This window comes from Saccopteryx leptura, chromosome 3, assembly GCF_036850995.1.
Source record: "Saccopteryx leptura isolate mSacLep1 chromosome 3, mSacLep1_pri_phased_curated, whole genome shotgun sequence".
Taxonomy (NCBI): domain Eukaryota; kingdom Metazoa; phylum Chordata; class Mammalia; order Chiroptera; family Emballonuridae; genus Saccopteryx; species Saccopteryx leptura.
Window position 1 is genome coordinate 34,425,404 of NC_089505.1, and position 27,633 is coordinate 34,453,036.

Sequence of the window (27,633 nt, forward strand, 5' to 3'; positions counted from 1 at the left end):
TCTGATATTTTAGTATTTTATGGCTCTGAGCAAATTATTTGATGATAGTTCTAACGGATTCACATACCCAATCACTGTTTTAGGTGCTTTGCGTATTTTAAATTTATGTAATTCTTACAACAACCTTATAAGAGGGTCTTATTTATCACAATGACAACTGTGACACAGAGAACTGAAGCATTGATACATTTTATGGTTACACAGCTAGAAAGTATAAGACTCAGGTTTTAAATCAAGAAATTCTAGCTCCAGAATTGGTACTATGGTGCTATTTTCTCACTAAGAGCCTTTAAAAAAATCTATAAAATGGCAGTCATCATACCCATTTTACTGGGTTGTTTCTGAGAGTAAACTAATACCAAATATAGTGCCTAACCCTGTGCCTAGAATATAGTAATCTGTTTTCATTAAATATTACTTTTTCTCCTTTTCCAATGACTAAAGTGGAAAGTTCTGAGAAAAAAAGGATTCTTGGGAGAAGGACCAGGGTTCATATGGACTGAAGAGTAAGAAGCATAATTCTAATGGGAACTTTAAACTTAATGACAGAATATTTCTTAAAGTCTTTAACTTATAATATTCACTGACTCTATTAACAAAACACTATTTTCATTAGTAGTGTCCTGGGTAAGACCTTAGAATATGACCAGCTTGATCACACTTTCATATTAGAAGTCTAGAGCTGACAGATTTCTTTAAAACATCATTAAATTTTTTCACTATACAATCATTCTTACAGCATTTAGAAATAGTTGGGAGGGGCATACTATAGTATTAACTTTATTAAGCACTAAGCTCACCTTTAAGAAGCTTCTCAAAAAATCCCATATATATAAAATTATAGTTATTTATAATTTTTTTCAAATAAAAATGTTTATTTTGTTCAACATAAAATGCCTATTTAAAAAAATTTTTTCAGGTTCCTGCATAGGTATTTATTAGAATGCCAGCCCTGAGTGAATATGAATTGGCAGCAGAAATTGGAATCAAGTATTCTCCTAAAAGATAAGGGAAGGAGAAGACAATGGAAAAGGTTTATTGTTCTGGATGAATAAGAGAAGAGAGAGAGAGAGAGAGAGAGAGAGAGAGAGAGAGAGAGAGAAAGGAAAGAAAACTGGATGACTAGAAAAGTTGTATTGTTTGCATTAAACATTTTCAAGATCTAGTTTATAAAAAATCAGGTGCTAATTATCATTCATATTTCAATATTCATACAGTTCATAATACAATTCTTATCATTATAATTGTTTTACTAAGATATATATCTATATAATATGATGTTATATGATACTATGATAAACCATGTGATGACTGAGGAACACACCAGGTGCTTAAAGGTTCGCTAGATTTATCTCATTTTACCATTTATGGGAGTTTGTGACTTGTCCAAGATTCACAAATAAATAGGGTGAGACTGGGACCCAAATGAGCAGCACTTATTACTGGTCTTTTCATTATAGTATGAAGATATGTGTGTTTCTGTGTGTGTGTGTGTGTGTGTGTGTGTGTGTGTGTGAGTGTGTGTGTGTGCGTGCCTGTGTGCATGTAGATATATTTGTATAAAATACATCTGTTCTTTGTAGTTAGTTTCAAAATTTTATTTCAGCTCAGTCCTTAGCTACTATATCATCAAAACTAGAGCTAAAGTATTAAAACTTCTGCAGAATAAATAGCGATAATTTTAAATATATTTTATATTTTAAAACTCGTATTCCTGAGAAATTCATGCATGTGTTTATTATTTAGTTATGTGTGACAAGAGAGAGGGTACATTCTATATAAAAATGCACTTACATAACTGGATGCCCAATCTTTAGAGAGGTAACTGCTACTCACTTATTTGATGGGACATTGAGTGGACAGGCACAGGGCTGACAGTCTTCAGAGGTTCCTTTATTAGGATCGCCATAGAAACCAGGAAGACATTGATTGCAATATGGCCCACCTGTGTGATCCTTACAGTTCTGAGAAGGAAATGCACATCAAATTTTATTATTTTGGTCTCAAGCAACAACATCTTACCAAAAATAGGTCTACAGAGTTATTAGTCTGTTTCCTGGTAGTCAGAATAATTTTCCACATGAAATGGTCAATTTTACAGCTGGGAAATAGCACTGAAAGTTAATTTAATATATAGCTAGAAACTACATGCTAGTTTCAGCATATGCATATTTATAAAAAAATGACTAAAATTCATTATAATTTTTTCATAATGCAAATACTATTTCCTTCTTTTTTTAGATTGTAATTATTTTTTCCTTTGAGAAGTACATGTGATTGTTCATGCATGTGTATTTGTGCATAGTTATAGACCCTTAATAAAATGTGTTTAATGGAAACTGTAGCTAGGTAAAAAAAAAAAAATCAATTGTTCAGCTTAAAACTGCTGATTTAATGAGAACTATAGCTAATCATACAAATCCCCTGGGACTACGTCCTCTTACTTCAGAGATTAATTTGGACCTCAGTGGACTCTGATGATTTGCAGACTGCATTAATGTATTACATCTGTAAATGACTTGTTTGACTCATAATTATACAAAGAGAATCTTGAAAAAGTGTTAAATATATTCCAATACATATTGAAACCACAAGCACCTAGTAATTACCTTTAGATAATTTTTGAAAAACTGAAACCGCATTTTCCTGTCAATTAGTATTTATTGAATCCATATCCTTTTCAAAAATAAGAATTTATATCTTGATTTCTTCATGTTAATTAAAGTACATTCATCTGGTTAGATTGTGTTCACAAAACTCATCAAGACTGGTTTAAAGGTGAACAATTCAGTTAATCAAGCAATGGAATTGTCTATAAAGCTTCTAATAGCACAATTTGATAAACTTGTATCATGCAGATATCGCTTACTTCTTCAGTCTCCAGTGGTACAATAAAACATATCTAATGCTTATTAAGTATCATGTAGTATGGATTTATTATGACTAAAATACATTTTTCATTTTACAAACATATATAATTATAATTTTTTTTCTCATGTTCAAGAGTTCATCAGAGCTTAAGATTGTGAAAATTTTATTTTTATGATCAATAACCAAATAGGAAATAGCTAAAATATAAATTTATTTTAAGTTAAAGTCAAACTTGATTCATCTGGATGACCATTAGGATAGCCAGACTAATTTAACGAAAATTCTGAAGTATTATTTATTTCAGTATATTTTTAAGTATATGTTAAGTACATTTCAAAAAAGCTCAATTTAATTATATTTAGTAAGTGGATTTAATTTAAAAATACATGCTTTTCAACATAGCTTGTTAAATTTCTTGGGGAGAAAGACAGATTTTTATCAAGTTGAAGATATTTAATGGAAATCCAATCATTTAACTCTCTAAACTTCTCACTTACATTGCGTAAAATGAGGGAACTAACGCCCATGATTTATGGAATTTTCAAACTCTAAAATCCCCTGACAGTTCCACAACCACAAGTAGATTTTTCATTAAGGTATTTTAAATTCTATCTCAAATTTACTTGGTAACCCTTCTTCAAAGTGAGCATAGAGGTTAACTTCACTATCAATAGTTGTTTAAATAACAGCATATTGGGATGAAACACGCAAAATATGGATCAATTTGAAGAAAGGCTTTTATTTCATCTTTGTATTTGTTACTTTTGGTATTCAAGTTTAGTTAAAGTTGTCTATTACTGCTGACCTGTGGTGGCGCAGTGGATAAAGCGTCAACCTGGAAATGCTGAGGTCACAGGTTCGAAACCCTGGGCTTGCCTGGTCAAGACACATACGGGAGTAATGCTTCCAGCTCCTCCCCCCTTCTCTCTCTCTCTCTCTCTCTCTCTCTCTCTCTCTCTCTGTCTCTCCTCTCTCTCTCTCTCTGTCTCTCCCTCTCCTCTCTAAAATGAATAAATAAAAAAATAAATAAAGTTGTCTATTACTTAAAAAAATTGTAGGCTTTTGCAATGTTCTTTGCATACTGTCATAATCACAATCAAAATTATATTTTTAAAGACTTAGGTGTTTTAAAAAATAAAAACCTCTTTAAAACCCCTAAACTTTTTCCTTTTTATTAAATTTTTGGGGGTGACACTGGTTAACAAAATTATACAGGTTTCAGGTACCCAATTCTACAATACATCATCTGTACCTGTATTGGAATATTCACCACCCAAGACAAGTCTCTGTCCATCACAATTTCTTCCCCTAGGCCCACCTCCACCTCCTCTACTCCATACCCCTAGCAATCACCGAACTGTTGTCTGTGTGAGCTTTTCCCCTTCTTTTATCTTTTGTGCTTAGTCCTTCTATCCTCCTCAGCCCCCCACCTCCGACAGCTGTTAGCCTACTCTCCATGAGTCTGTCTGTATTTTGCTTGTTTTTCCATTTTGTTCATTAGATTCTAACATGAGTGAAATCATATAGTACTTGTGTTTTTCTGATTAGCTTATTTCTTTTAGCATAATGCTCTACTAAGTGTCCATCAGTAGATAAGTGGTTTAAAAGCTGTAGTACATCTATGGAATACTACTTGGGCTGTAAAAAAGACAGAGATTTTTTTTTTAAATTTAGACAATTAAATTTAACAGGGTGACATTGGTCAGCGTACATAGATTTAGAGAAGGGGTCCCCAGACTTTTTACACAGGGGGCCAGTTCACTGTCCCTCAGACCGTTGGAGGGCTGCCAGGTACCGTGCTCCTCTCACTGACCACCAATGAAAGAGGTGCCCCTTCAGGAAGTGCGGCGAGGGGGCCGGATAAATGGCCTCAGGGGGCCGCATGCGGATCGCGGGCCGTAGTTTAGGGACGCCTGGTTTAGAGAAAACATCTCCACATCGTTTGGACAGTCGATTATGTTGTACACCCATCACCCAAAATCAATTCATCTTCTGTCACCCTATATTTTGTTTCTCTTTAAGCTCCTCCCCTTCTCCCACTCCCCTCCCTCTCCACTCTTCCCTTTCCCCTGGTAACCACTGCATCCCCATCTATGTCCATGAGTCTCAACTTTGTGTCCCACCTATGCATGGAATCATACAGTTCTTAGCTTTTTATGATTTACTTATTTCACTCAGTATAATGTTATCAAGGTCCATCCATGTTATAAATGACACTATGTCATCATTTCTATGGCTGGGTAGTATTCCATTGTATATATGTACCACATTTTCTTTATCCAATCCTCTATTGAAGAGCACTTTGGCTGTTTCCATTTCTTGGCAACCGTAAACAATGCTGTGATGAACATGGGGGTGCACGTGTCTTTACATACCCATGTTTTCAAGTTTTGTGGGTGTATACTAAGTAGAAGGATTGCTGGGGCATATGGTAGTTCTATTCTTAATTTTTTGAGGACTCATCATCCTTTCTTCCATAATGGTTGTACTACTTTACATTCCAACCAACAGTGAATGAGGGTTCCTTTTTCTCCACAGCCTCTCTAACACTTGTTATTACCTGTCTTGTTGATAATAGCTAATCTAACAGGTGTGAGGTGGTATCTCATTGTAGTTTTGATTTGCATTTCTCGAATAGTTAGTGATGATGAGCATTTTTTCATATATCTGTTGGCCATTTGTATTTCTTCTTGGGAGAAGTATCTGTTTATGTCCTCTTCCCATTTTCTTTTTATTGGATTGTTTATTCTCTTCCCATTTTTTTTTAAAATTTGATTGTTTGTTGCTGAGTTTTGTGAGTTCTGTATATATTTTGGATATTAGTCCCTTATTTGAGTTGTTGTTTGAAAATATCATCTCCCATTTAGTTGGCTGTCTGTTTTGTTGTCAGTTTCTTTTCTTTGCACAAGCTTCTTAGTCTGATGTAGTCCCATTCATTTATCTTTGCCTTCACTTCCCTTGCCTTTGGAGTCAAATTCATAAAGTGCACTTTGTAACCAAGGTCCATGAGTTTAGTACCTATGTTTTATTCTATGTAGTTTATTGTTTCAGATCTTATATTTAGTTCTTTGATCCATTTTGAATTAATTTTTGTGCAAGGAGATAAACTGTAGTCAAGTTTTATTCTTTTGCATGTGGCTTTCCAATTTTCCCAGCACCATTTATTGAAGAAGCTTTCTTTTCTCAGTTGTGTGTTTTTGGCCCCTTTATCAAAGACAATTTGACCATATATATGTGATTTTATTTCTGGGCTCTCTATTCTGTTCCATTGGTCTGTGTGTCTATTTTTCTGCCAGTACCATGCTGTTTTGATTATTGTGGCTCTGTAGTATAGTTTGAAGTAAGGTATTGTAATACCCCCAGCTTCGTTTTATTTCCTTAGGATTACTTTGGTTATTCGAGGTTTTTATGGTTCCATATAAACCTGATAATTTTTTGTTCCATTTCTTTAAAAAAATGACATTGGAATTTTTTTTTACAAAATATAATTATATATTTTTAAAAAAATAATTTTTTATTAATTTTAAAGGGGTGACAGATATATGAAAAGATGCTCATCTTCATTAGTTATTAGAGAAATGCAAATCAAACCTACAATGAGATACTACCTCACACCTATTAGATAAGCTATTATCAACAAGACAGGTAATAGCAACTGTTGGAGAGGCTGTGGAGAAAAAGGAACCCTAATCCACTGTTGGTGGGAATGTAAAGTAGTACAACCATTATGGAAGAAAGTATGGTTGTTCCTCAAAAAACTGAAAATGGAACTACTATATGACCCAGCAATCCTTCTACTGGGTATATACCCCCAAAACTCAGAGACATTGATACGTAAAGACACATGTAGCCCCATATTCATTGCAGCATTGTTCACAGTGGCCAAGACATAGACATTGGGATTTTGATGGGAATTGCATTGAATTTGTATATTGGCCTGACCTGTGGTGGTGCAGTGGATAAAGCGTCAACCTGGAAACACTGAGGTTGCCAGTTCAAAACCCTGGCTTGCCTGGTCAAGGCACATATGGGAGTTGATGCTTCCTGCTCCTCCCCTTTCTCTCTCTCTCTCTCTTTCTCTCTCTCTCCCTCCCCTAAAATGAATAATAATAATAAAAGAATCAACCAAGGAATGCATAAGTGGAACAACAAATTAAAAAAAAAAACAAATTTGTATATTGCTTTGGGTAATATGGTCATTTTAACTACATTTATATTTCCTATCCAAGAACAAGAAATATTTTTTCATTTCATTGTGTCTTTTTCCATTTCCTTTAGTAATGCTTTGTTGTTTTCAGTATATAGGTCCTTTACATTCTTTGTTATGTTTATTGCTACGTATTTTATTATTTTTTGTTGCTACTGTAAAAGGGATTACTTTCTTGAGTTCTTTTTCTGAGGTTTCAATGTTGGCATATAAGAAAACAATAGACTTCTGTATATTAATTTTGTATCCTGCGACCTAACTGTATTGGTTTATTGTTTCTAATAGCTTTTCTGTAGAGTCTTTGGGGTTTTCTATATACAGGATCATATCATCTGCAAAAAGTGAAACCTTTACTTCTTCTTTCCCAATATAAATGCCTTTTATTTCATTCTCTTGTCTGATTGCTCTGGCTAGAACTTTCAGCATTATGTTGAATAAGAGTGGAGAGAGTGGGCAACCTTGTCTTGTTCCTGATTTTAGAGGAAAAGTTTTCAGTTTTTTACCATTTAGTATGATGTTAGCTGATGGTTTGTCATAAATGGCCTTTATTATGTTGCGGTATTTTCCTTCTATACCCATTTTGTTGAGTGTTTTAAACATATAACGATGTTGTATTTTATTGAATGTCTTTTCTGCATCTATTGATAGGATCACCTGGTTTTTGTTTGTTTTGTTGATACGGTGTATTACATTAATCGTTTTACGGATGTTGAACCATCCTTGTGTTTCTGGGATGAATCCCACTTGATTGTGATGAATTATTTTTTGATGCGTTGTTGTATTCAATTTGCTAGTATTTTGTTTAGGATTTTAGCGTCTGTATTCATTAGAGATATTGGTCTGTAGTTTTCTTTTTTTGTGTTGTCCTTGCCAGGTTTTGGTATGAGGGTTATGTTGGCCTCATAAAATGTGTTTGGCAGTATTGCTTCTTCTTCAATTTTTTGAAAGACTTTGAGAAGTATAGGAACCAAGTCTCCTTTGAAAGTTTGGTAGAATTCACTAGTATATATATCCATCTGGCCCCGGACCTTTAGTTTTGGGGAGGTTTTTGATAGTTGTTTCTATTACCTCCCTGCTTATTGGTCTATTTAGGCTTTCTATTGTACTTCATGATTCATCTAGGAAGATTGTATTGTTTTAGGAGTTTATCCATTTCTTCTAGATTGTTGAATTTGGTGGCATATAATTTTTCATAGTATCTTGTGATAATCCTTTGTATATCTATGATATCTGTGGTAATTTATTCTCTTTCATTTTGGATTTTGTTTATATGAGTCTTTTCTCTTTTTTCCTTAGTGAGTCTTGCCAGAGGTTTGTTAATTTTATTGATCTTTTCAAAGAACTAGTTCTTTGTTGTATTAACTTTTTCTATAGTTTTTCTGTTCTCTATTTCATTTATTTCTGCTCTTATTTTTTATTACTTTCTTTCTTCTGCTGGTTTTGGTTTGTCTTTGTTTTTCTTTTTCTAGTTCCTTAAGATGTGATGTTAGGTTGTTTACTTGGGCTCTCCCTTGCTCTTTCATATAGCATGTAATGATATGAACTTCCGTCTTATTACTGCTTTTGCTGAATCGCAGAGATTCTGGTATGCCATATTGTCATTTTCATGTCTGTATATATCTCTTGATCTCTTCTTTCATTTCTTCTTTTGCCCATTCATTTTTTAGAAGTATGTTTTTTAATTTCCACATTTTGGAGGATGTGTTTACTTCTTTTTTGCAGTTGAATTCTAGTTTCAAAGCCTTATGGTCAGAGAATATGCTTGGTATAATTTTAATCTTTCTGAATTTGTTGGTGTTGGTTTTGTGGCCCAGCATATGGTCTAGTCTTGAGAATGTTCCATGTACACTGGAGAAAAATGTATACTTTGATGTTTTGGGATGAAATGTCCTGTAGATGTCTATTATATCCTTTTGTTCTAGTGTTTTACTTAAGGCTGATATTTCTTTATTGATTTTCTGTTTGAATGAATGATCTAAAGCCATCAATGGTGTATTGAGGTCTCCAAGTATGATTATATATTTTTCGGTTTGCACTTTTAGATCAGTTAGTAGTTGTCTTGTATATTTTGGTTCTCTTTGGTTTGGTGGATATATATTAAGGACAGTTATGTCTTCCTGATACACTATCCCCTTTATCATTATAAAATGTCCATCCTTGTCTCTGGTTACCTTTGTTGTCTTGTAGTCAGCATTGACATATATGAGTATAGCTACTCCTGCTTTTCTTTGGACATTATTTGCTTGGAGAATCATTTTCCAACCTTTCACTTTGAATCTATTTTTATCCTTGTAGCTTTATGTGTCTCTTGAATGCAGTATACTGTTGGGTTTTGCTTCTTGATCCAATCTGCTACTCTATGCCTCTTTATTGGTGAGTTCAATCCATTTACATTTAGTGTAATTATTGACACTTGAGAATATCCCATTGCCATTTTATATATTTCTTTCTGAAAGCTTTGTGACTTGTTTGGTTCTTCTTTTTTGTTCTTCTGTCATTTGTTTTTGTTTGGTGGTGTTTCATAATTCTATCTTCTGTTTCTTCTTTTTTTAAGCTATGTGTTTCAGTAGTGACATTTTCATGGGTGGTTACCATTAGGCTATTAGAAGAAAAATTATCATTATCATATTTATTAGAGTTCATTATCTCATAAGTGCTTCTGCACTCCATACTCCTTTGTTACTGCTTATCTTTATCCTCTCCCCTTTTGTGTTATTGTTGTCACAGTTTATATTTGTTTTTATTGTGGTTTTGTTAAAAAAATTTTACTTGTAATTTTGTCTTGTTTTGTTCTTTGTATCTGGTTGGATAACCTCCTTTAGTATTTCCTGTAGTGGGGGTTTTCTGATGATAACTTTCCTCAGCTTCTGTATGTCTGTAAATGTTTTCACTTCCCTTTCATATTTGAAGGATAACTCTGATGGATGTAGTATTCTTGGTTGGTAGTTCCTCTCTTTCAGTACTCTTTCAGAAACTCTGGCTTCTAGAGTTTCTGCTGAGAAATCTGATGATAGCCTAATGGACCTTCCTTTATATGCTATATCCTTCTTCTCCCTAGCTGCCTTGAGGATTCTTTCTTTGTCATTGATTTGTGATAATTTCGTTATGATGTGCCTTGGAGTAGGTTTGTTTGGGTTGAGGTAACTCGGCATTCTGTTACCTTCTTGGATTCGAGGCTCTAACTCTTTCCACAGGCTTGGGAAATTCTCATTGATTATTTGTTTCAATATATGCTCCATTCCCTTTCCCTCTCTTCCTCTTCTAATATAGCCATTATTCTTATATTGCTCTTCCTGATGTAGTCAGACAATTCTTGTAGGGCTTTCTCATTTTTTTAAAATTTGTGAGTCTCTCTCTCATTTTTTTTTAAGTTTGTGAGTCTCTCTCTTCTTCTCTCTGTGGTATCTCCAGTTGCCTGTCTTCAATGTCACTGATTCTCTCCTCTATCTGGCTTGTTCTATTGGCTAATCTTGTTACCTCATTTTTCAGTTCATGTATTAAGTTTTTCATCTCTGTTTGGTTCTTTTTTATAGTTTTAATTTCTTTGGGGAAGTACTCTCTTTGTTCATTAAGTTTTTTTTTAGCTCACTAAATTGCATTTCAGTGTTTTCTTGTATCTTACTGAGTATGTTTAGAACTTTAATTTTGAATTCTCTGTCATTAAGCTCTAAGGTTTCCATGTAATTGAGATTTTTTCCTGGGGATTTATCATCGTCTGTCTGAGCTATGTCTCTGTCTTTTATATCTATATTTAATTTTTTTTCTTGATGGTATTTGTGGGTGACATTGTTAATAAACCCAATAAGAGATAATTATTCATTTTTCTGGCAGGGGGCGCTGCACTACAAGATTTGCCCTTGCAAGATTCTTGGGTGATCTTTTAAGGTCTAGCTGTTGCCTTTGTAATGACGAAGGCAGAGTCATTGCATTGGTAGGAGGGGTTACTGCTAGGGTTTTGCCACTTTATGATATTGGCACTGGCTGCAGGAGTCTTCCAGGGCCCTCCCTCATGTCCCCACAGAGCAGGGGACCTAGTTTCTGGGTGCCCCCACCTCTCATAGAAGAGAGCAGCCTGGAGACCTAGTGGAGGAGGATCCGCCAGCACTGCTGTTTTCACAGCAAGAGGAGCAATAAGGAACCGTATGGCTGTGGTGACAGAGTCCAGTCCCTCCTCCAATATCACTCTAAACTCTCCAGGCACAGCCCTGGGCTGGACCAGGGGTGCATGTCACAAGCTGGTATTGCCAAGTTTAGGGAGCAGCTGTGGCAGAGATAGCAGACCAGGGCTTCCCATCCACACATGCTAAACTCCCTCTGGCAAGTCGGTTCCTGAGCTTCAGAGCTGGTGGCATGCAGATCCCAGTTCCCAGTGCCACAAGACTAAATTGTGTCAGTAGGGTGGGCAGATCAAGCACGCCCCAGTGTCCTGTGGGCCAGTCTCCACAAGCTATTCGCCTGCAGTTCTTGGGAGCTTGCCACTGACTTTGTGTGTGTCCCATGCCTGTATTAGCTCAACCCTGAATCACTGGTGCAGCAGACACCAGGAAACAGCCCTGCTCTCCGTTCTTGGTCATTGCCCCTTGCTCTGCTCCTTCCCCCCAGACTCTCCACCCGGCTCCTCTGGATCTGAGACAAAGCCTGCACAAACAGTACCTTCCTCCCTCCTGCCCGTGAGGAAGGAGAAATACTCAGACCTCTGGTATTTTTTCTTCTGTGCTTTGGCCGGCCTTCTTGCACAATCATACCTTCATCTATCTGGTGTGTGTATATTTCAGGTTCATGTTTTTTTTTTTTTTTTTTCTCCATATAGTTGTAGAATTTGTTGAAATTTCAAGGGGAGAGATGAGGAGTATCTCTCATGTTGCCATTTCTCTGACGTCACCTCAAAGAAGGAAATCTTACCCTTTGCAACAGCATGGATGGACCTGGAGAGTATGTCTAAAACTTAACTGAAAACCTTATATAACCCAGAGACCCTGTTTTTCTTTAACTACTGATTCAAAGGAAAAATAACATGTAGAATTTTCTTATATTTCTTAATGTCATATTTCATTTCATGGAAATAATAAAATTAATCATAAAAGTCAAGTGTTTTTGTAATTATAACTATAAAGCAACCTTAGTCAAAAACATAATGGAAACCCAAACTGTAAAAGATGAAAGGCTTATTCTGATTATTTCATTCTGGTTATTTTAACAGGTGTCCTGCTACAAAAGTGGTTTTCAAATGTCTGTTTACATCATATATCACAAGAACAACGAGAAAGAGAAAGTATTCAATCTTCTATGTGACTTTAAATGTTTTCCAGTTCACTTCAAACGTACTTTGAGCTAAAATGATTTTTCATAGGCTGTGGCCAATGTCGTAGAGTGTCAGCCAGCACATGGATGTCCCAGGTTCAATTCCCAATAAGGGCACACAATAAGTAAAGGGGCCCATCTACTTCTCCACCCCCTCTCTCGGGGGGGCCCATCTACTTCTCCACCCCTCTTTTTCTCTCTCTCTCTCTCTCTTTCTCTCCTACATTCATGGCTTGATTGGAGTTGACTCTGAGTGCTAAAGATGGATGGCTTCATGGCCTTGCCTTAGGCACTAAAAAATAAATGGCTCAGTTGCTAAGCAACAAAGCAACTCCCCAGATGGGCAGAGTATCACCCCTTAGTAGGCTTGCCGAGTGGATTGCGGTTAGGGTGTCTGCAGCAGTCTGACTCTCTGCCTCCCTCCTCTCACTGAATAATAATAAGACTTTCATATAGGTCCACACTATAACAGAAGTCTGAGTTTTGATCTGATACCAAAATATATTTTAGTTAATTTCTAATCTGATTTCAAAGCTAAGGTAACTAAAAAGCAGTTTTTTCTGTATATTTTATAACTGATCTGTTTAACACTAAGGGGAAAACATATGTAATAAAAAAGATGCTAAAGTAAAAAGTAAAACAAAAAAATCAGAATGCCCTTGATGTGTGGGATTCAAATATTTTTCTCTTTGTGGTTCACATCAGAATCCATGTACTCAAAATAAGATATCAGCATGTAGCTACCAATACCATTTTAGATAAGGGGCAGTTAGAAGTAGCCAGAAAGTATCTTACATCATCACCTATTTACCAGCTACAGTGGAAAACCTAAAACACCCAGTTCTGTCCGTCATCAAGATCTCTCCTGTTTCTCTAAGGTTCCCTCTGTTGTTTGAAGGACAGCTCCTATCTCTTTGTCTGCAAAACAGTCAGTAAACTATGTTTCATTAATGATATAGTGAGAACTATTAGTAGAAAGCCTCAAATAATCATTGTTCCCTCCCTTCTCTCCATTAAAATTATGTTGAATGAAACTGTTTTATTTTAAAAAAAAAATGACTTCTATTGCTTCCATTGTTGGAAATATCACAAAGCCAAATGGAATAAAAATATGATCTGATTAAATACTAATGAATTCAACATGAAATATTACTACTGGGAACATTATCAGTCTGGTACCATAATATACTATTTTTGTTTTTTTTTAGATTTCAGTAAAGCAAATTCAACTCAGTTTTAGGCTGAATATTTCTTATTGCATGTTAGTGAAGTAGTTAAAGGTAACTCAATATTTTTCCCAAGGTACATTTTAAAAGCCTTATGGTAGAGTTAAAATCAAAATCACTTAGTCTTTTTATTCATAAAAATGCAATCTCAAAAATCTGCTGCTCTACAAACGAAGGCTATCATGCTTTATATTGCAATGTAATTAAACAAAATTTTATATAGAGAAAACGGAAAGAGCATCAATAATCCTAAATGTCAAAATACATTGAAACAAAAGCCCTGAATTTTCATTTTAGATTTTTCCCAGAAGCTGTTAAGTAGACAAAAAATAGGGGGGGGAGGGAATTGAGCAAGAGAATGAGATAACATTAAGAAATACAGAAAACAGAGTCTGCCTTAAATTCTAAAGGGAAATGAGAGTATGATATTCTCCTAAACTGGCACCGTTTCAAATTGTGTTTCTGCAAGACTAATGAAATGAGAAGTGTTGTTTCAAGCTTCATGCCATGTCAGACAATATAAAACTAACATGCCCTTGAGTTAATCAGAATGGTTTTCTATTCAGCATAATTCTACAACCCAAAGTCTTCTTAGCAGGACAGAAAGTACTTTGCTGTTGTAGAGCTGTTTTTCTTGTTAAAAGTGCAGACCTAATTGTGGAGTAAACAGCTCTGATGACTAGGTGCTACATATATAAAAAATATATATATTATTTTTTAATCTACATATGATGTCATATTTAGTTAAATGCTGAAATTTTAAAATAAAAAATTCAGGTATGTTTTCACGTTCAATGTCAAAAAAACACAAATTATGCCTATTACATAAGTTCTATTTTACTTTTTAAAAATGTTATGGGGATACAAATCATTTCAGTTTAATACATTACAATTTATTTTTGGGAGATTTATGGAAGGGATTAAACCCATGTATATTCATGGTAGATCTGTATCTAGTCTACTAGTTCCATTTCTATTTTGATGCATTTGATCCAAATTCAATTTTTAGCTTAATATGAATAAACACTTTCTAATACCTGTTTTTCACTGAGATCACAAGTGAAAGAGTGTTCTCAAGTGCCAACTCAGTCCGATATAAAGATCTCTGTTGACCGCGCCTTGCAGAAACACAAAGGCCCCTTCTTCTCTTGCTTTGGACCTCAAGCCTCATCTCTAATCAAAATACAGTGTGTTCGTAAAGTCATGGTGCACTTTTGACTGGTCACAGGAAAGCAGCAAAGATGATAGAAATGTGAAATCTGCACCAAATAAAAGGAAAACCCTCCCAGTTTCTGTAGGATGATGTGGCAGCATGTGCGCATGTGCAGATGATGATGTAACACCATCTATACAGCGGAGCAGCCCACAGCCATGCCAGTCGAGATGTGGACGGTACAGAGGAAAGTTCAGTGTGTTCTGTGGCTCGCTAAATTCAAATCCGTGACCAAAGTGCAACATGAATATTGACACGTTTATAACGAAGTGCCACCACATAGGAATAACATTACTCGGTGGGATAAGCAGTTGAAGGAAACTGGCAGTTTGGTGGAGAAACCCCGTTCTGGTAGGCCATCAGTCAGTGACGAGTCTGTAGAGGCTATACGGGATAGTTACCTAAGAAGCCCTAAAAATTCTGTGTGTGAGCCCACATCAAACTGCACTGAATAGGTATGAAACTGGGAGAGTTTTCCTTTTATTTGGTGCAGATTTCACATTTCTATCATCTTTTGTTGCTTTCCTGTGACCGGTCAAAAGTGCACCATGACTTTACAGACACACTGTAGAACTCAACTGGTCCTGCCCAACTGGTAGATTTTGCACCTCTGCTGGTTCCTGCAAATGCAAAGACTGCAAATGCACCTCCTGCAAGAAGAGCTGCTGCCCCTTCTGCTGCCCCATGGTCTGTGCCCAGTGTGCCCAGGGTTGCATCTGTGACAGAGCATCAGAAAAGGGCAGCTGCTGCGCCTGACGCTAGAGAACTTCTGCTCCTCATCGTCAGTAGAGCAATATTACAAACCCGCCTTGTTTAAAATGTTTTCATAAACCCTGACTCGATTGAAATGTTCTTTTTGTATGAACAAATAATTTTATTGAACAATAATAAACTCATTTAGACTAAAAAAATATAAAGATTTTCATCAAGTCATTTCTTCACTCAAGTGCTTAAGGACCAAAGGTAGTGACTGAACTGCAGGGCCCACTTAGCTGATCTCAGCTTTGTCAGTCCGCATCCGCAGTGAAGGGAGCATTTACCAGGCATTCTCCGGTGATGTCATCACAGGACTCCGCATGACCAAAGCATTGACAAGGTTCGCAGATGCCACCAAAAATAGTGCCGTTAACTCGTCTGTGCCTCGGCCAACAAGACTAAAAGAAAGATAAGGTTTCAAGTCAGTCTCATGAATTTAAATATTTTTTTTGGTCTTTTTTGGATAAAGAAAAATATTTAAGTGGCAAACTCAACCAATGCACATGTCAAAGGTTTGAAATTATTGAAAAAAAAACTGCTCCAGAGTTACTGCTCCAGACACTGGAGCTCCGTACTGACCTTAGTGTTACTGGCAGGTATGAGATTAGAGGAAGCATTAGCTTGGTGTCTCTTCTGTAATGGCAAAATAAAGCAGAGATATAAAGAGTTGAAATGTGACAGTCTCAAAGTAAAAAAGCACAGACAAAAATAGAAGGAAAAGTACTGAAAAAGAGCAGCCAACATAAAAGGATTCTTAAGAGAACCTTAGCCCGTCTTAGCCTCCTTTCATCCAGAGGAATGCTGATTCTCTGGGATGCACTAATTTGCCACTACAAACTGCCCTTAACTCTGTCACTTACAGGAAATCTTTGCAATAACTTAGAAGGTAACGCTTGCTCTTACATTTGATCACACACACCACTAACTTCTTCCCAGATAAATCATATCTTTCATTCTCAACTTTCTTCATCCTATTATGCTTTCTCAAATTTACACAAAATAGTTTATTATTTATTTATCCTCTATTCCTTTGATATTTTGTTTTATGGTATTATTCTACTAGAACTATTGAATTCATCATTTCTGTTTTTTTAAAGTATGAAACACTTGATGACATAAAACAATTCTGATTTAAAAAGGGGTAGTTAGATCTTAGAATACCTGAGTCAGTGCCGGCTCTAAGACCACCATCACCCTTAATGAAGCTTTAGTTCTGTGAGGGTTACTACAAACTGGACAGATTCCAAAATGAGGTGGGGGGGCAGACATTACTACCCTTTAAGGGCTTATGACCTCCCTGAAGTTATAATTGCTTTCTGTACGTTATTTACTTTATTTCTGGATGGTTAACTACAAAATAATATATCATGAAAGGCCATTCTTTTCCAGTTGAAAATAAAAACAAGAGAGAAATCACTGAAGTAATAAAGTATATAGATAGAATTGTGTTGTGTATTGTTAGAAATGTTCCTTCTGCCTTAGGATATGAGGACTCTTAAATTGGAACATCGATAACAAACACATAAAGAAACAATGTGCCAATACTTCATATCTGAAAGGAAAAAAAAAACAACCTTCCTCTTAATTTGAGAAGTGCAATAAAGAAAGTGTCCATTTTCTGTCTATTTCTAATACTTTCTCCTCATTAAAATTTTTGCTACCTTAAAGATTCATTATAGAAGAAGTTTCCTTCTGCAATATATATTTCTAAAAACTGGCAAGCTATGTATTCAAAAAGCGGTAGAAATTAAGGGAGTTGATAATGGAGAAAACTGATTTCATCTTTTGAGGAAACATAGTCATGGAATTGTCATTAATAAGCTTTATTTGTATACTCCACAAACGTATTACTCATAGCAAATCCTCTTAAACTTCCAAATTCCTTACCCCTTTCTCTTAGCCAGTGATATCATCTCATTATTCACAAAGACATTTGAGGCCACTGGAGGACAACTTCCCACTAACAAGTCCAGAAGCACAAGTACATGACTCATTTTGCCCTTTTTCCCTCTGGAAAAATGGGGTTGAGGCACGCAGGATTCCTCATCCTCTCAAAAGAATATCACTCCACTTGGGATCTGTATTCCATTACCTATTGATTTCCCAATATTCCCTCAGTGCTGCATCAGTAATAGCTTTCTCTTCTATTGGACTATTATTATCAGCTCAAAAATATGATCCCCATCAAAATTTCTAACAGAAATAACAAAAATGGCAAAATTATTTTCTTAATATCCCAGAACTTTCCAGTAAAACCACTCTAAAAAATCCTCTCCCTCACTTCCCTACCATGCTGCTTTATTCCATTCTGATCCATCTTGTGCTGCCACTACTCAATCAAAACTGTTCTTAATTTGTGTCACCAAATTTCAAGCAGCCAAATCCAAATTTTAGGTAGCCAAATTTAATGACAATTCTACAATTATATTTTATCTGACCTTCATCAACATTGACTTAGTTGATTTCTTTCTCCCTTAACACCTTTTTTTTTTTTTGTAACTTTTATGACATCACAGTCCCCAAGTTTCTGCCCTATCCCTTTGCTGTCTCTTCTGCCTCTACCCTACTTCTTGTCAGGAGCTCCTGGGAACTCAGTTACTTTTCTATTTTTTAGCATACTCTTTCCTAGGTAATTTTGTACAGTCCCACATTTGATGAGGCCTTCCAAATACATATCTCTAGACCAGCCAGATATATGAAGTACAAGACCTACATACGTATTCTAATTGCACATTGAACTCTATACTTCAGAGATTTTCCAAGTCCAGTATATCTAAAACGGACTGCTGATTTCAGCTCCCCACTACCTCCCCCTCTACTAGCATTCCCACCCAGTATTCTCCAGCTCAGTAAATGGTGCCACATCCAATTCCTCAAGCAAGGAATCTAACTCATTCTGAAACTCTTTATGTCTTTTAACTTTCCATTGGCATACAGTCTATCAGTAAGTTTTACTGGCTCTATTACCAAAATATAGGTAGAATGAGCATTGTCTTCCTACATCACCTGCCATTATCCAACACAAAACATTATTATCACTATAGCATATTAACCATTTTCACCCCCTATAGTATACTTCCATACTGCAGTTATAATGTTTTCAAAAAATATAACTCAGATCATGGCACCATTCAGCTTAAAGACTTTTAATAATTTTATATTGCTTTTAGAATAAAATCCCATGTATGCAAAACTCTGAATGGCCTGGCTTCTCCAATCACATCTTTGCCAATTTACCCCTTGCTTACGAAGCTCCAACCATACCTGCCTTCTTTCAGGTCCATGCTTTGTTTCACTTCCTCATCAGCTCCTTTTACATAGCTGACCCTAAACTCAGTTTAGATGTCACCACCTCAGACAGCCTTTCTTGACAACCATTTATAAAGTAGTCCTTCCCATTGAATTTCCTACCCCCATTCTCAGTAACTTTATTGAGGCAACTGTTTATTTTCTTTATGGAATTGATCACACTTATTTCAATTCATTTTCTAGCATATTGTCTAGCCTTCCACTAAATATAATGTTCTAGAGATCAAGGACTATATATAAATTGTTAATCACATTATCATCCATGTCTACGGTTTCATTATCTCAAAATACATGGTCATCACTATCTGTTAGCTAAATGAAATGAAAATATGGACACTTTTGTGAGGCAGTTAATAATTCCATTATACAGAAGAGGAAACAGAATTGAATTAAAATGCTTTCTTTTATTCAGTTTCCCACTGTTTTCACTTCCTCACTTGTCCCAACTGTCAAGTGAAATTAATTATGGTGATACTAGAAAACCGAAAATATTTAAAATAGGAACTTTGGCAGATTTATACGTCAAGTAGAAATGGGGAAAAGTGATTCTGAATAAACATTGTGGCCCCAAGTGAAATAAAAAAAGATAATTTTATAATGAGTTATTGGCTTTGTTTCTGGCAACCTAGAAATTAGACAACACTGGTCTTTGGATTTTATTCGGTTTTTAAAGGGCATGTGGATATCAGTGATAACAAAGCTAGAGTGCCTTGCCTTGTAAAATCAGTAAAAAAGCAAATGAAATCAGAAACGGATAGAAAAAATAATAGTGAGTCTAGGGATGAGGAATTTTGAAAAAGAACAGAAGAAAGTATTAGAGATTAGAAAATGTAGAAATTAGAGAAAAACACGAGTTTCTGAATTTATTGTCTTCAGATTCAATTAAATTATTTGTAGACTTCAAAATAACTTTGTTTATCAAACATTCTGTGAGAGGCACAGGAAGTTTTCATTATACCTCCTCTTCTCCTTTGTTCTGACTCTTCCACACTTGTATGTATGTGTCTCTCTTCCTACCTGTTACCATTACTTAGCATACAATTTGAGGTTTTTTTCTTTCCAGGAAACTTTCTGTGACATCTCTCTCTACACTGGAATTACTCACCTTTTTGAATGATCATTGCACTCATGTTTTGTACCACTTACTGGTCTCTTAATTATATAGTGCTGTGATTCTGGTTTTCATAGGTATTTTATTCTTTCTCCCTAAACAGATTGTTAAGTCTTGAAGGACAGGGGTTATGATGTAATCTTCTTGGTAATACCCTCAGCATCAGTGCATAATTTACCAAGGACTATTAATAAATATTTTTGATGAGAGAAAAGAAGAAATACAAAGTATAGCCAATTAAACAATTCTAATATTTATATAATTTTATATTCAATGGGCATTTAGAACTTGTATGAAAGATGATGAAGAGTACTGAGAATTACTAATGTGGGAATAAGTATTAAAGCAAGAATAGAATCAAGATATTTATTATTCTAATTGAAATAGGAGCATAAAGGCTCAAAGAGAGCTTCTTTGTTTAAAATCAAAACTACTAGGCTCTTAATAAAAGAATATGTTTTTATCAAATACAGCATGTATTTTACATGCAAAATCAAATTTAAGTTGACAGAGCTAATTCATTTCCATGATTATTTTTCTCTTCTCTACATGAATTTTAGAAAAGTGAGTACTTTCATTTGGTTTTACTCTAGATAGGTAAATCTGAGTCCAGTTAAAGAAAACATATTTTGAATCTAAACATATGAATCTAAACTCTGTGCATCCTCTTGAAGCACATATTATTTTAAAGCACCGGAGAACTGACAAAGCAATGCCTAGAATATTTCTATGAATGGCATAATAGGGTAGTGTGCTGAAGTGGAACATCTTGATACAGTCAAACGATTCCTTAAAGGCTCCGTTTTTAAAGAATTTAAGCTCCTATTTATCCGCAAGCTATGCTCTCTCTTGGGAAATTGGTATTTGCAATTTTTGACCAGGTTTCAAGTAAAATCAACTTTCAAACTACCTAAAAAAATACATAGAAGTAAATAAAAATGATTACCTTAAAATGAACACTGTGATATTAAGAAACATTAATATCATTATGAATCTGGAATATTAAGAAAACAATAAAAATATCTCAAATGTAAGGTACTAAACATCTCAAAAACCTGTAGGGAATTTTCTAGATCAAGGTTTTTCTTTCATATATTATGACCTTGACATTTTAAAGATACAGTCCTTTAGATTATTGTGATTTTGTTGTATTCTTAGGAATAAATAGAGAAAGAATGTGGCACATAAGATTAAAAAATGAAGAGAGAGTAAAAAAAAAAATTAGTGATAAATTTCTGGTAAGTATTGAGAGGGAAATATTTTGAAATATATTCCTCTATCAAACAACCCATTTTGTTTTCAAATGAATGACTAGGGAACCAATACTTGTGAAAACATCAGATTTTCAGCTACAGTAAGGCAAAACAACTTAAAAAGAAATATAATTTCAAGAAGACATGATGTGAGTTGCACTCTATTTAAAAGTCATGACTGTTTGGCAGGCATTCAAGATCCTTTTTGAAGTAATATACTATCATTTATTTGTGCAATCTTGATGTAAAACAAAAATCTAGACTCTTTTTTAGAACAGTTTATTGAAGGAAATGATGAAGGAACTTAGAATGCCCTGAGAATATATTCTTGCAAACTTACTTCACAAGACGATCCAGTATACCCTGGTGGACATTGACAGACTTCCACAGCTCCTGCAAAGCTTCTGTCAGTGGGATAGGGAACAGCAGATTCAAGGCCAACAGAGCTTAACCTGGGCAGAAGAAAAAAGAGATGGTAAATAAGTAAACAATCTTTTAGGTATTGTATAGCTGGAATAAAAAGTAATGTAACCATAATGTAAACAAACATAAGAAAATTATCTGTACTAAGAAAACAGGCTAGTAAATATCTATAACTTGAAACTCTGGTCATTCATTGTATTAGATAAAAATCTGCCCAGTTAAAAGTATTCACAACCATCACCACCATCAAATGCTGAAAAGATATGAGAACATTCTTGCTCATTTCTTATTTTTGGCTGTGTTTTAATTTCCTTTTTTTTTGGGGGGGGGAGTTAGTTTGAAAAGATTTTTATAACAGAAAACATTTATATGATTGATTTATGTTAATATTTAAACTAGAAAATCAGAAGAAGACAATAAGAATAGAGAAAGAGCATATACACAGAATTAACAAATGGAGAAAAAGTAAAAACATATATTCAGTCTGAACCATTAAATTGGAAGAAAAAAAGAAAGGGAGGGAGGAAAGAAGGGAGGGAGGGAGGGAGGGAGGGAGGGAGGGAGGGAAGAAGGGAGGGAGGGAGGAAAAGAAAAGTAATTTTGGTTCCTTTTTCTCAAAAATAAATCTACATATTGGTAGGTAAAAGTCAAACATTCTCAAATGTTCAGTTGAATTAGTTGATTTGTTTTGAGCCTAAATTGAATTCATTGTTCTCTGTGTCTATTACTTCAATTTTACTGGTACTTTTTTACAGTCTGGTGATTTTAGCACAGTGATTTGATGTCACTTATTATTTTTGGGAAAAGTTAGTTTGGCTAAATTGGAAATGCTGTTACATAACTGGTATACAGTATATATATATATATCTATATATAAATATAGATATATAAATATATATATTATAAAATATGTATGTAGTCCCTTCCAAAAATTATGTAAATGATATACATTTTCAAGTTAAATCAATGTTATAAATAAATGTTATTGGTGTTTTATTGGCTTTTCCATATTTTTAAAATATAATAATTTTTTTCATCTTTAAGAACACAAACTCAGAAGTCAGCTAGACTGAGATTCATGTCCTGTCTCTGATATGTATCAGTTCTGTAGACAAGAAGAAATTACTTAATTTCTCTAGGCCTCAATATTGTCATCTAGGTAATAGATATAATGAATCTATATATCATGAGTTTGATTAAAGGATTACATTAAATAATAAAGACATAAAGTTCTTGATATAAGATATAAACATGTGAGTGATTATTAATTAGTAGGCAATTTATATTTTCATTGACTGTAGAGATAGGATAGAAATGACTACATGAGTAGTACTAGAAATAACATTTGTACCTCCCAAACTAGATTTTTTTTGTCATTTTAATAAATTTAAATAAATTTTAAACTTAAGAGCACAAAACTAAATGGCTGCTATTGATACATAATGATAATTATTGTTTTTTGAAATGATTGCTAAATCTCCATATCACATTGTATGCCATCCTTTAGTTATAAAAAAGATGCAACTGACTCTTGCTATAACATGTATTTTTTCTTGATTTCTCAAAAGCGGTGGTAGATTTTTATTGATTGGCAGTACACAATCACCCAAAAGCTTGTGAGTTCTGGGAAACATACACTGTAATAAACCAGGGAAAAGCTCACTAACTATCCTCAAAAGTGACAACCTTTATCAAACTGTAAGCTTTTCAGTAACACGTTTCTAAAATTTTAATTGTTTTAACCTCCACTTTATCAATCCTACCTTTGATAGTACCTTGAAATATGTATGAACCCATACATGATCAAAAAGTAGAAAAGGAAAATCAAGTTTAAATATCAGAAAATAAGCATTTGGGTGGGATAGCCAGGTGCTAAAAGCGCTAGCTGAAAACAGATTATCATTCACTACAGATGAACTCACCCAACACTATGTCTCAGATGCTTGCTTTTCTAGGAGTACAGCTAAGACAATCTGGCAGGAGATTCTTTACTGGTAAGCATTAAAAATCACTGTTTTATAGTATTCAGGTTACAAAGAGATTTTTGGAAAATCTCTCTATAATCCTTTTTTTTTTTTTTTTGTATTTTTCTGAAGCTGGAAACGGGGAGCGACAGACAAACTCCTGCAAGCGCCCGACCGGGATCCACCCAGCTCCAGCTCGCCCACCAGGGGGCAACGCTCTGCCCACCAGGGGGCAACGCTCTGCCACGACCAGAGCCACTCTAGCGCCTGGGGCAGAGGCCAAGGAGCCATCCCCAGCGCCCGGGCCATCTTTGCTCCAATGGAGCCTCGGCTGTGGGAGGGGAAGAAAGAGACAGAGAAGAAGGAGAGGGGGAGGGGTGGAGAAGCAGATGGGCGCTTCCCCTGTGTGCCCTGGCGGGGAATCGAACCCGGGACCCCTGCACGCCAGGCCGACGCTCTACCACTGAGCCAACCGGCCAGGGCCTATAAACTTTTTATTTATTAAATAAAGTTGTACATGAAGTGTCACTGGAAATCTCTTTTTTAAAACTGAGGTGAAAGTTTACATGACATAAAAGTAACCACTTTAAAAATGTCATTTTTGTATAGTCACAAAGTTGTGCAACCACCACCTCTACCTAGTGGCAAGCATTTTCATTAGCCCAAAAGAAACCCTATTATGCTATCACCTCCTAGGCCACTCCTCTCCCAACCCAGGGTAGGTACAAATCTGCTTTCTGTCTCTATGGATTTACCTATTCTAGATATTTCATACAAATATAATCATATAATACACTACCTTTTGTGTTTGGCTTCTCTTTGTTAGCATAATATTTTCAATGTTCATCCATGTCTTTAGCCTGTATCAGTATTTCATTCCTTTTTATGGCTGAGGGATACTGTGTTTTATGAATATACCATGTTTTGATTGCCTATTTAACTGTTGATGGATGTTTGCCTGTTTTTATTTTTTTGGCTCTTGAAAATAGTACTGCTATAAACATTCAAATGCAGTATTTTTTGAGTATCTGTTTTTAATTCTTTTGGGTATATATGTAGGACTGTAATTTCTGTATCTGGCAATTATTCTTAAGACAACACAAGCTTTTCTTAACATAACATAAGAGTTACTAAAATAAGGATAGTTTTTGCTTCTGCTGACAAGAACTTATGAGCTTCTCTTTGAGAAAAGAGTCCTTATTGTGCTACCTGTATTCCTAGCCTGGTCATCTCAATATATGCTCAATGCACTTTTGTTGGCTGTATGACTAGAACGAAGATTAGATAAATGATGACTACATGGATAGAAGGATGGATGAATGGATGGATACAAGACTAAATACATACATCCATACATGAATAAATGAATGGATAGATGAGTGGAATGTAGTTATACAACTGATAATTAGTAACATACAGCATGACAAATGATACACTAAATCTTAACGTCCACATTTCAGTTGAATAAAATCAGATAAGCAGAAGACAAATTACTTACTTGTCTGATCTAACAAAGAATATAAATTTAAAAATGTTAGAATTAGGACTTCAGGCCAAAGCTCATCTGAGGCCAAAGGCCAGAACTCATCTGAATGTATTGTGACACCTAATTCCCTGCGATTAATGGGCTGTCCTAGGACAAACATATTTATGATCACTTTAACTTCAGAATTAGATGATTTCATGATTACTATACTAGTTTTCATATGAAAGACTATCATAATTCACTAAATAGCAAACTGGTAAATTCTATATAGATATAGTCCCAGAATTTTCAATATAAAATTGATAAGCAAAATGTAAACAAATATGAAAAAAACTACAAAATATAAAAATAAATAATTGAGTACTTCAAGAACAATTTAAAATATAACAAAACAACAAAATATTTTCAATGAACTGCCAAATTTCATTTGTCTTTGAGCAACAGATGTTCCTCTCCTTAATCTATGAAACCATTTGAGCTATGAGGAGTTTTATCATGCAAACATCTTTCCTAGCAATATTCCACATTAGTATTCACTGAGCAATCCCAATGTTCATTAGGTTCTGCTATTTGTTAAATGGAATTTTAATGTGTTCAACATTTTTAAGTGTTACTCATGAAGAAGGTTGCAGTGTTTTGTTTTGTTTTTTTTCCGATGTGGTCATTTTCTTTTCTTGATACCAGGCTGCATTAATTTAAATACATAATGTCGGCAATAATAAAGAACTAAAGTTTGGAGATACATGAACTATCAAAGGTTTGTCAACAAGTCAAATGTTTAGCTTGCTATTCCTCCTTTATTTCTGTGACTTGGATAGACAGAGAAGCTGATGAATGAAAAGACACAATTACATAAGCGAGAATTAAAAATGTAAAAATCATATCAGAATCATTGTCCTGGTACTAACTTAAAATTTGTTCTTAATATTTTTGTTTTATTGTCTCTTCCACCAGCTAGATATGTTATGCTTCGCTAAAAACATAAAATTAAAAATAAATAAATCTTTGAACACACCATGTTTTTTATCATAAAACTTTCCAAAATAATTACTTTTTTTCTATCCACTCTTTTATATTGACCTTCATTTAATTCTATTGTACTTAAAGAGATGGTACTTTGGGATAGCCAACATAGATAAAGATTTTATTACTGTTCAGGTACTTTGTTCTATTTCATTTTGTCAAAACATAACATGATGACTCAGAACTCATTTTAGACTCTGTCTTATGAAAGTTACACAAGGTACTAAATGTGAGCAGACTGATAATTTTCACTCCATTTCTAAGAAGGTAACAAAATCACTTAGTGCCCCAGTCAGTGTCTGAGTGGACCAACTAAAAGAGAGCTAAACATTTTCCCCAGACATTTTCAACCCCAGTCAAATAAGAGAAATATCTGACAGGATTTTATATTGTTACAGCCATTAATTAAAATATATTACTTGTTAATACCAGAATTCATCTCTTCCCACCTTAGTCCTACCATTGTTTACTGTGCATATTTCTATTACATTCATATAGTATTGTAAATGTACATCTGTCTTTCATATTTAAAGAAGGACTTTTTCTTCTTTGAATTCAATGGTCATTTATCCATCTTTGTATCCTCATTGCCTAGCCTAGAACTATCAAATCATAATAATCATTATATACTGAGTGCCCGTTATTTTCTGTGTATTATAATGGGGGCTAGACAGACACCACATTTAAGTAATGATGAACACAAATGAAGAACCTGGGTTTCAGAGAAGTAAAGTGCCTTGTCCATATAATACAGTTAGCAAAGGCTGCAGCACAAATTCAAAGCTAAGTGTGATTCCAAAAACCAATGATCATCTTGCTACATTACACTGCCTCTCAACATATGCTGGATAGCATGCCAGGTGTTTTAGGTACATCTTTTTCTTACTTAGCCTTCAATCTTGAATGTTAAATATTGTTTCTGCTATCTTACAGCAAAGGAACTGAGACTTTAGAAAGATACACAAGGAAGGTGCTCAGTAAATGTTGGCAGACTGAATGAATCCAATATTTACAGAATAGATTTGGGAGTCTGTCAGAGTTACCCGGAAGAAACGTGTAGACTTAAATCCTGGCTGAACCCATCCATTATCAACAATGTGGTAACTAACAATTGCATGATTTTTTTTTCAGTCCTTAACTCCTTCATCAGTACAATATTTCTAATTATACAGGTAATCATCTGCATTATTAATTTCAAAAGATAAAGTATACTATCAACATTATTTCTATAATCATCAAGACTACTTTGTTTATAAGAATTTTTCTAGATTATTTATTATATACATTCTGAGAAATATTTTCGATACCAAAAAAAAAGACCCCCAACTGTACTCTAAAAGTAATGTGCAAACATATTGCCTTGAAAATATTATGTATTTATTTTGAAGCAATAGAGACACATGGGAGCATCACAATAAAGTTATGTTATGGGAACAAACAACTCCCAATCCTCAGTAGATTAACAGAAAACAGAAGTTTACTCGTGTGAA

At 34.7% G+C, this 27,633-nt stretch overlaps 1 protein-coding gene and 1 pseudogene across 4 annotated transcripts in view; one reads left to right on the forward strand and one right to left on the reverse strand.

Annotated features, from left to right (window-relative positions):
* Nucleotides 1-27,633, reverse strand: part of LAMA2 (laminin subunit alpha 2) — a 627,903-nt gene that overhangs the window by 233,920 nt on the left and 366,350 nt on the right. For 2 of the 4 annotated variants that reach the window (XM_066373269.1, XM_066373268.1), the window contains exons 15-18: nucleotides 21,588-21,699; nucleotides 16,154-16,207; nucleotides 15,859-15,972; nucleotides 1,837-1,964 (exon numbers count right to left, since the gene is read on the reverse strand). In XM_066373269.1, the coding sequence (XP_066229366.1) occupies nucleotides 1,837-1,964; nucleotides 15,859-15,972; nucleotides 16,154-16,207; nucleotides 21,588-21,699 (408 nt within the window). The remainder of the gene's footprint in view (nucleotides 1-1,836; nucleotides 1,965-15,858; nucleotides 15,973-16,153; nucleotides 16,208-21,587; nucleotides 21,700-27,633) is intronic. The other 2 variants (XM_066373271.1, XM_066373270.1) reach the window with 1 other exon arrangement.
* On the forward strand, nucleotides 11,994-15,841 carry LOC136397065 (metallothionein-1A pseudogene; annotated as a pseudogene).